This window comes from Sesamum indicum, linkage group LG8 (genome assembly GCF_000512975.1).
Source record: "Sesamum indicum cultivar Zhongzhi No. 13 linkage group LG8, S_indicum_v1.0, whole genome shotgun sequence".
Taxonomy (NCBI): domain Eukaryota; kingdom Viridiplantae; phylum Streptophyta; class Magnoliopsida; order Lamiales; family Pedaliaceae; genus Sesamum; species Sesamum indicum.
In genome coordinates, this window is record NC_026152.1 from 12,102,091 (window position 1) to 12,113,234 (window position 11,144).

The 11,144-nt window shown below is 32.3% G+C and overlaps 1 protein-coding gene across 2 annotated transcripts; it reads left to right on the top strand.

Annotated features, from left to right (window-relative positions):
- LOC105168343 (actin-related protein 3-like) lies at positions 4,411-11,144 on the top strand (the record flags this gene model as incomplete). 2 transcript variants are annotated; one of them, XR_002287627.1, is given in 10 exon segments in its annotated part: positions 4,412-4,775; positions 4,945-5,410; positions 7,050-7,196; positions 8,889-8,981; positions 9,268-9,387; positions 9,700-9,810; positions 9,917-10,042; positions 10,138-10,236; positions 10,726-10,920; positions 10,997-11,144. XR_002287627.1 is itself a non-coding variant. In XM_020696170.1 (9 exon segments), coding segments are annotated over 9 exon segments (1,293 nt in total). In that variant the 5' UTR covers positions 4,411-4,725.

The window sequence follows — 11,144 nt, forward strand, 5'->3', positions numbered from 1 at the left end:
GTTGACTTCTGATGTTGACCGGGGGTGTTTTCGGTAATTCATCAAAAGGATTTTCCGGTCTCACTCTCACCTCAATTATGGACTACTATTGGAAGTAATAATATTTGGCTTTTTGGCCACTTTTTATTTTCGATTTTCAATTTTTCAGATAGTAATTAATATTAAAAAAAACAATTAATAAGAAAATATATTTATTTATAGAATAAATTACAACCATCCTTTTTATAATTTGATATAATTACAAATACTTTTTGTTGTTTAAAAAATTATAAGTACAGATTGATATTTGATGAAATTATGTAATTTTTGAATGGAAATATGAAATTGTCTGCTATGCCCTTACTGTATTTTAAAAAAAAACATAAAAATTTATATAAAAAAAATTGGAAGAAGTGGATGAAAAAATTTTAAAAAATATAAAAAAAATATTCACTTAGTCAATAAAAAATATAAAATAAAATTATGATTCATAGTTTTCAAGGATATTTTGGTCAGTTTTTACCACAAAAAGAATGGATAAAAACCTAATGGAAACTCATAAAATGGGCTAATTGTTAGACGGTCATTAAAATCAAGGGGTATTAGTAATTTTTCAAACAAAGATGGGGTATTTGTGAATATGTCAAACCTCAGAAATGTCGTTGTAATTTATCCTTATTTGTATGTATTTTTATTAAAATATAATTTAATATAAAACGCAATTTTATTATCTAATTCAAATACATTTTTATTTCACACGAAAACATAAATAAATTTAAAAACACATATTTACCACTAAAAATTAAAAAATAAAAACACTAATATGTGAAAACATATAATTAAAATAAAAATATGTTTATTTTTTATTTTTATAATTTATCAATAATTTGTCTCCATATTTTATTTTTTCTATATATATAGAGATAGAGATTTCTTTAAAAAAAATATTAAAATCTTTTCTCTGATAATCACTTCTAGTGTGAGATGCAACCAGTTAAGATTTTAGGGGTTGAAATGTTATTTCACACTTTTGGGAGGGAATCTACAGATTGCTTTTAACGGCATTGTCCTCTTTTTTTCTTGTTCCATTGATAACTATCGAAATTTTGCATCTACAATCATGTCCAATGCGATGTGCAACCAATTCAGATTTCTTGAGGTTGAAACACTATTTTCATACTTTTGGGACATAATATGTGAAAACATACTTCTTGAGGGAGTGAAGTGCAATTTTGCCCTTACTCCATCTTTCAAAAAATGTAGGTAGCCATCCCAATTTTAATTTTAATTCACAATTAAACACCACCATATAAGCAATTTGTCAATAAATGATGAATTTAAGGGGTATTCGTAATAATTTTTATTTTTATGGTGAAAATAAGTTGTAAGTTAAGTAGTAATAAAAGTTGGGAGTATTGAAATAAAAATTAAAAAAAAGTTTAAAGTTATAGTATTTGAAACAACTTCATATTTATAATTGGGTAAGTTATATTTTGCCATTTGAACTATGTCTGTTTTTATACTTTGGCATCTAAATTTTTTTTCGTGTCAACTTACCATCTTAATTTTGTAAAATTTGCACTTGGCCATATATAATCGTCTTTTTGTTGATTTTTCTGTCAGAAAAACACCAACATGCTGTGCATATAAGAAAAATATCACATCACATAACGTTTAAATTCCACATGTGCACTATATGTGATATTTTTTCGATAAAAAACTTGGTGAAAATAGTTGTAAATGACAAAGTGTGAAATTTCTTTAAGTTGAGATGGTAAGTTGACAAAAAAAAAAAAAAAATAGATGTCAAAAGTGCAAAAACGCTAATAGTCCGGATTGCAAAATATAATTAACATTTTATAAGTTTACTAGGGTTAATTACATATTGCCATATAAACTATGACCGTTTTTACACTCTGGCATCTAAACTTTTTTTTGTGTCAATTTACCATCTCAACTTTACAAAATTTTTTACTTTGAACATTTATAATTATTTTCCAGCAATGTTTTTATAAAAAAAAAAAAAAAAGACCACATGTAGTGCACATATGATATTTAATGATTATGTGGTATGATATTTTGCAAATTATGCACAACATGTGATGCTTTTTCGATAAAAAATCAGTAAAAAAATGTCATATATGGTAAAGTACAAATTTCGTAAAATTGAAATGGTAAATTGACATTCAGAAAAATTTAGATACCAAAATATAAAAACAGACATAATTCGAATTACAAAATATAATTTACACATTTCACCAATAAGTTGCAGATGTTAATAGGAAGTATGAGGCGCCTAGCAAATTACTCCACACAACACCCCCTCCCCCTCCCCCCCCCCCCCCCCCCAAAATCAATGCATAGAGGAATTATTGGTTTGGTAATCCTCAAAGTGATAGGTTAATGAGTGTAACAAACACACACACACACATTAAGCAATCAAAGCTACTTACCACACTTTTGTGGACATCTTTAAAAGGGAGAAAGAATGTGCCTCCAAGAATTAGTGCCATTTATGATGTGCAAAACAACCCTTTTGAGTTACTAGAAGTTTCTAATGGCCCAACTATGGATAACTACTCCCGACTTCAGTGGATTGAATCTGCAGTGTGTATAGTTTAAAATTAATTTTTTTTTTGAAATTTTCAATTTAATCTGAATTAAATTTTTGTATCTTAATTGAAATTTTTATTCATAATAGGAACGAATGAATAAATAAAAATGAATAAGAATTGAATCAGAATAATGATAATAAAAAAATTGCACAAAAAAAAAGTAGACATGTAGTCATGTGCTTGTCCCTGAAAAATCGATCAACATCGTATGTCAAATCAAAAATTATATGTACACAGCTTATGATCTTTATTTTGGAGGCACACAATTATAATAATGAGCTGCCTTTTTATTTTTTTACCGTTTATCTTAAAATTCATACTGATTGAGGGATCTCTTGTTCGAAAATTTTAATTTTTGTGTAATGAAACAACATTTTGAAATATAACAATGAAGTTTAAAAAATTAAAAGCAATAAAAGCCACACTGGAAGAAATAATATATATATTAGTTAGAAACACAATTTACGACAAGTAAATTAAATAGTAAATTTACAACGAGAATTATATCGTAACAATTCTCAGTCCAATTGTAATTGTAAATTTAGCCGAATCGTAGAATTCACTACTTGTCTTGAAGAAAATATACGTCCCGTATCAGTAGTATAACGTGTACAACGTAATTTTTTTCAAAATAAAACGATTGCAATTCTCGATTTTAGCACTATACTGAAAAATACTTCGATCAAACACTCAAACCCACTTTACAAATCAAATATGAAATTTGAGAGATAGGTTGAGACATCGAGAGAGAGCTCGAGAGTTTGAGTTGCTGGTGTTGGTATTTTTGCAAACGAGAAATGGCATTAATTTTTAAAAATAATTTAAAAATTATATTTTCAACTGTTAAAATAAATAAAAAAAATTATTTCAAAACGATATATTCTAAGACATTCACCCCACAACATCCAACGCTCGAAATCAGAGCGAGAAAGGGCGGGCGGCGCACGCATAGGGCACCCCCATGTTCGCTCTAATCTCCATAAAATATGAGTGTATGACATTCATCTTCACAAACACCTTATATACGTATCAATTCTCATCATTGTCCCATCATTCTTCAACATGGGACAAAATATTTATTCTTTTTTTCTTAACCTAATCCATGAATTTTTCATGTAATTTTTATTAAAATTACAACATTTCTATCACTGAAAAATCTTCAAATATCTCTAACATGTATTTGTATGCAGATGGATTCATAAATAATGAAGTAATTGCCTAATTCGAGTAATATCTAATTTAACTTAAATTAATGATATTTTTTGGTATCAAATTACTAAAAAAATAAATAAATAAGAGAAAAGGAATTTAATACCACGCTTTTTGAACTCCAACGATCCATCAATCTGAAATCGAAATATATGAAGAATACGAAATAAATTTGGCGTAAATCAATTCATCAGAAATTGAAAATAGTTAATGTTCACGTTATAATAATATAAGCCAATAAAGTGGAAAAAACGCGAAAATAACTAATACTTGACGTGTGAGACCGATTACTAAAGATTGGTTGAATTTGATTTATCATTAGAATATATGTTTCTTTTTAATAAAATTAAAACTCAGCTTCAGTTATAAATTAATAGTAAATGTTAAACTATTAAATTATTCGAGTTTAATTTTTTTAAAATTAAATTAAATTTGAAAAAAGTAAATTCAAATATAACTTCAAATTAAAAAAAATGATTTTCGAATTTTTTATAATTAATTTATACCCCTACCATAAAAAATAGATCAAATTAAAAATACCTACCAAATATTCCCCATAGCAAATAAAGTCACATAAAACAAATAAATAAATCAATTATATTATACCCCACATAGAGTAGTTGCCTCGTTTGATTGCCAAGAAAAGAGGAAGAGGAGAACCCCTGAGATCATCGTCATCAATACTCACTTTTACTTTTTACGGACTCTCTTTGATTTGATGATGATGATGACTTAAAGATGAAATGGATGGAATCAGAGCGTTCACCGCCACCGTTTTTGATGTCGCTAATCGAGTTTACATGAGCTCCAGCTCGCCGTTGATTAGTCAGCGTCAGTCTGGATTGCATTTCAATGACCATGATCACCGTTTTTCTTAAAACCCTTGAAAAATCTCACCCGCGGATTGTCTTGATTCTTACTCATGGACCCTGCCACCTCTCGCCCTGCTGTGGTTATCGATAATGGGACTGGGTAAGTGGCCGTGTTTTCTGATATTGGAACTGCGAATAAGCTGTTTGATGAAATGATTCACTGAATTGAATTTTGTTGATTTTGTATGAGTTTTCGAATCCGTTTGCTTATTTTTAGATGGGTTTTGTTGAAATTGGAATTTTTGGTTTGGGTTTGTTTTTATATCCAGGTATACGAAAATGGGTTTTGCTGGAAATATGGAACCGTGTTTTATAGTCCCCACGGTGGTGACAGCGAACGAGTCATCTATCGCTCAGCCACGAACTGGTACTATAAAGAGCAGCAATTGGTTGGTGCAGCATAACGCGGGAGTGATGGCGGATCTAGATTTTTCTATAGGAGACGAGGCATTGTCTAGATCTAAATCTAGTGGCACTTCTAACTTGACCTACCCTATTAGACATGGCCAGGTTGATGACTGGGATGCAATGGAGAGGTTCTGGCAGCAGTGTATATTTAATTATTTGCGCTGTGATCCGGAGGATCATTATTTTTTGTTGACAGAGAGTCCAATGACTGCGCCTGAGAGTCGGGAGTATACTGGTGAGATAATGTTTGAGACCTTTAACGTTCCAGGCCTTTACATTGCAGTGCAGCCTGTGCTTGCTTTGGCTGCTGGGTACACAGCATCCAAGGTTAGCATTCGATTAAGTTGTTTGTTATATAAAATATTTTGTTTCTTCCTTGAGATTTTGTGATTGGTTTCTGAGAATCTGAATACCTAGCTGTTTGGAGAATGCAATTCCTGTTACAGATTTGGACAGCTCTATAGTTGTATAATCTTCCTGAAAGTCTAGAGAAAAATTGTTATCTATGCATTGAAAGAGAGTTTTTGAACCGCACATAGGTGAGAGCTGTGCTGTTGTGGTATAGGAATGGGTCTCTATTTTGCAATTGGAAAGAATGAATAAGTACTCATTTTGCTGGCTGAATGTGTTGCTATTGGAGCTGGTCCACTTCCTAAGAAGAATAGTAGGATACCTGATAATGTGCAAACAGAAGCAATAACTTTTGATATGGGTAACATGTGATGGAAGATTGTTCTAATGAGTGGGAGCAAATTTTTTAGTTAACTTGGCCTACCAACAATCAAGTGAAATGATAACATCTATATATTAGTATTTTAGGATGATTGGCACTATTACATACAGAATTAGTACTTATCAAAGAAAAGAAAAAACTACTGAAAATAATACTGCTAAGAAATATATAGCTGATTTTGGCTCCTTTGGGCCTCCATTTCTTGCTTCATTGATATGATTTCATTGTTATCAAACCTGGAGGATCCTTTTTGCCACTTGGTTGTTGAACATGGGCTAGCTATTGTATTGCATGCTTTAACATAGCGTATGTGCTTATCATAAATGTATCATTTTTCGACTTATGATTAGGCAAAAGTTTGAAGTTATGGACTACTTGAGTACTCTTTATTTGGAGATTCCTATTAGTGTGCCACACCTGCGCTTTTAAATTTGTAGATTCCGTTTGTGTATCTCATGTTTTCCAGCTCACTGAGAAGTGAATCAGAGAGTAAAAGTAGCTTGTTAAGGTTTTGAAAGCAATTTCTATAGTTGATAGTCGTCCAGTGCAGGTACTTCTGTCTTCCTCCTTTATACAGCATTGACTCCCATGTGTTTTGTCTTCACTGAATGTGGAGATGGTAGAATAAGGCGCCGTAAGGTAGTTGTATTCTTTAGTAATTGTGCGATGAAAGTGGCGTTGAACTTATTTTTTGTACCTCGTCATAATAAAATTCAACAGACAGAAGGAGAAAGAAAGTAATGAAGTTTTTATTCTTTACGGATGATCCAATTGGACTGTGAAGTGATAATATGTTGAATCTTTGAAGTTTGAAGGAATCTTCTAGGAAATCCAAAGCACTAAATGTTGCAGTGCAATTCGAATGGGTTTGAACATATGCAAGTAATCATGCTTTGTGCTCTTTATGTGCATATGTTTCCGTATCTATCTTTGAATAGTACACCTCCTAATCTCAGGGCATACTTATTCTGTAAATATCAATACTTATCTATAACTGCTTTATTGTTTGGATATGCAGCCTTCTATTGGGTTGGATCACATCCCGCTCACAGTAGTTGAGGAGCTAAAGTGAAATGTTAATTGCATGCTTATGCCCGCTTGATGATTAGATGAGCATGAGAGACAATGGAACGAACTTCTTTCACTTTCACTTAGACATAACTGCTCCTTGTAATCACTGAATAGTTGATTAATTCTTCTTCTTCTTCTTGTAACCCCAACATTTCTTGTTAGTGTGAGATGACAGGAGTGGTTGTGGATGCGGGGGATGGCGCTACTCATGTTGTGCCTGTTGCCGAAGGTTATGTTATTGGGGGCAGCATTAAATCGATTCCAATTGCAGGGGAAGATATCACGCTCTTCGTCCAGCAGCTCTTGAGAGTATGTGTCTTTTTTTTTTTTTTAATGTTTCATGTCCTATAGTAATGTAGTGTACTTACTTAAAAGCATTGTTCGAGAAGTCTATTTGTTAATTGCTCTATTTAGCTTTTGTTTCTATTCCATAGTTGTTAAAAGTCAACTTTTTGGTTGATATGTGTATTCCTTAATTATAGAACAATTATTGGAATCATGTAGTTCTAATTAAACTTTCTTTAATTTGAAGAAAAGCATATTGATTCCTTTGATGTATCGAAATATATGCATTTCAAATTTTCTTCATGCTCACGATTATTATACAGTAAACATATTACGTTTTGATCACTTTAGCAATTAAGTATCTCCAAGAACAGAGGTTGATCATGCAATATAGGTATGTGGAATTTGTATTTTACTTTTATGAAGAATGGAGTTAATTTATCTTGCTTTTGTGGTGGTTAGTTTCTTCTTTGTAATATATATTATCATCTTTACATACCTCTTTTAAGTCCTGATGTCTTTTAGTAACACACTCATGCAGAAGGTTGAAAAGTTTCACTTACTAAAAACACTATTAAACAAAATTTGAGCTTGATGTACTCAGCAGACTACGCCTACGATGCCTAATTAATGTTCCTTAATTTAATCGAAAGATAAATAACAATGGTACATGTAGAAAATATCAAGTGAACTTAATAGTTACTTCAAGTGGGACTATATGGAAAAAGCTTTAGGTTCACTTAGAATAGGGATTCTTATCCATACAAAAAAAGATTAAAGAAAGAAAAGGGTACGTAAAAACCATTACCTAGTAATAGGTTTGTGGCTTTTATTTTGGGACCTCTACCACAAGTAGGATTAACCTGATTGGTTTCAAAACTAAAATGGCTACAAATACAAATATTAAAAATTTGAATGGTCTCCCCAATAAAATCACCTTTAGTCATACTAATTTGTTCTCATGATATAAAATGCTTAAAGGAATCAAAATTTGTCTCTGTAATAATTAAGAATTACTTCCATAAAGATTTAGAAATATAAAGATTGTAAATTCTTTCTATTGAGAATATGTATTTCATTAATTTTTGTATCATAATTAGCTCTTAGGTGTTCCTCCTATATACGTATATATATCTTAATTAGCTTCTCAAAAAACATCATTGACTAATTAACAGAAACTTTTCATGATATCGGTGTGGAAGATAAAACTTTAAGTTGTATTATACTTTATGATATACTGTATAATCTTTTACTTTTAAGAAATTATTTATAGGCAAATATAAGGGGAAAAAACCAATACAAATGAGCTAAGGAAACCTTGCCAGAAAGATGTAACTAACTGAATGCAAAAGTCTTGAAGATCACTTGCTTTAACTGCTGTCAAGAAAAAGACAGATGCTCTTTAACAGAATGAGATGGATTTTCAATCTTTTAAGAATGTATCGCTTCAAAAGTATGAGTTAATTTAAAGACTAATTCTTTAATTAGCTAAATATAAATTACTTTAGATTTTGATATTTTATTCAAGTTAAAGACTAAGTATCATCTCTATTAGATATGTGCAAATTACTCAATTGTGCATCAAACATTATATCTTGAAGGGTTATTTTAGTCATCACATAAAACTCAGGAAATGTAGAACATATTGAGCTATGTGTACATTTTGTGATACCATCGACTATAGATATAGATTACTTCTAATATTGTCCCGTGTAGGAAAGAGGAGAGCTTGTTCCACCTGAGGAGTCCATTGAAGTAGCCAGGAAAGTGAAAGAAATCTATTGCTACACTTGTTCTGACATTGTCAAGGTATATCCTATATACTACTGACTTCAGGACCAGCTATATAACCCATAAAGAATAAGATTGGTGCTTGCTACACCTGTATTTGCAATTTGTGGAAAAGCAAAAAAGTCAAATGTGTGCATTTCTCTTTTCAAATTGTTTGAAACTGAGAGAATGTATAGATATTGATTGATAGGAGAAAGTAACATGTAATATAGTAGGCTTTGGTTCCGTGGTGTCTTTGTAGTTAGCATCTCCTAAGGCTAAGACTAAATTTTTGTAACAATTCTATATTCTTTGACAAGTTCAGGAGTTCAACAAGCATGACAAAGAGCCGGCAAAATATGTTAAGCAGTGGACAGGTACTAAGCCAAAGACAGGGGCTCCATATTCTTGTGATATAGGCTATGAACGATTCCTTGGCCCCGAGGTTTGTTTTGTTCCCTGGCTTTAGGGTTGACTAAACTAGCAACATATTTCTTGTGATATAGGCTACGACGGATTCCTTGTTACTTGTCAATTCTCTTTTCAAGCAACCAGGTAGGTGTGCTTTAACAAGCAACAAAAAGGGAACATGTGAAAAAGTATGTGCATGGATTTAATATGTGTATGTGTAATTTAATCAGTTGAACTCAATGTAGGAAATGGACACAAAAGAATTCATGGAAATGATCTGATCAGATAGTTAAAATATTTTTGGTTGGTGCTAACATTACTGATGGTTCCTTGGCTTATCTGGCAGCTATTCTTCAACCCTGAAATTTATAGCTCTGATTTTTCCACCCCTTTACCTGACCTGATTGACAAATGTATTCAGTCCGCACCAATAGATACAAGAAGAGCCTTGTACCAGGTGATAAACTATTTGGTTAACTTGAACCTGTTTTATTGACTATTTGCACCTTCTGTTTAATTTTATTGTTCTGGAAATAGGAGTAACTCTCATCTGTTATATGCAGAATGTTGTATTATCTGGAGGGTCAACCATGTTCAAAGGCTTCCACAAAAGGTTGCAGCGGGATCTAAAGAAGATCGTTGATGCTCGAGGCTTTGCATCAGAAGCTCGGCTTGGTGGAGAATTTAAGGTGAGCTATTAGGCTCCTTAATTATCATACCTAATCACAATTGAGCTTTATCATCTACCAATTACAAATTTTGACTGCTAGAAGTTCTTCTCCAGGCAAAACCTGTGGAAGTAAATGTTCTCAGCCATCCTGTCCAGAGATATGCAGTTTGGTTTGGAGGTTCAGTGCTAGCATCCACACCTGAGTTTTTCACGGTATATAGTGTTACTTAAGTATGGTGTCACAAAGTTTAACATCTCTTCACGAGAATGTCCTATTTGGCTGGCATCTGGATGTGTCAAATGTATACATGCACACACGCATATCTCTACGCATAAAGAGGAAGAGAGCGAGAGAGAGTGGTTTCAATTTTTATTTGTGAATGAGACGACAAAATTAATTGGGGGTCTCTTGAATGAAATTTGTAACTTTGAAAGGATGTCTAAGACTTGTTAACTCAGAGTCACAATATATCTCATTTTGGCATCCTAGCCTAAACTGCTGTTGGGCAAAACTTTCTGAGACTGCAATCTGTGACTCATATTTGTGTATAACTGTATTTCACGTGTAATTAGAATCAAATTCAATCATGGAGTTCAATCAATTAGCCAAAATGCAAACGTGTACATATATATATATGTGTGTGTGTGTGACTTTTTTTGTTGATATTGATGCTGGGCCAATATACATGCTGCTCTTCTCAGGCATGCCACACCAAAGCAGAGTATGAGGAACGTGGAGCAAGCATATGCCGCACAAACCCAGTTTTTAAAGGGATGTATTGATTTGAAGACCAATCAAACTTATGGCTTATTCACATTGGCCTGAAGGGAAAGTTGATTTTTTTTGCCAGCATATTCGTTTATGCAGCTGGATGTGCTTTCATGTATTCTTTACAGGTCAGGTTGCTGGAGGCTAATGTACTTACAATTTGAATCTATAGTGTAACAAACGGATATTCTTGTATTCTTTCAGTAGGAAGCAACAATTATTGGAAGAGCTAGTTGTGTGGCTGTTGCTGTTTTCCATGGACGAGAACACTAGTGGTTCAAATTGGCTGGAAGGCTGAATGTCATTTCCAGAATTGAGCTCAGTTGAGGTGAATGTGGATATTTGGTTTAAT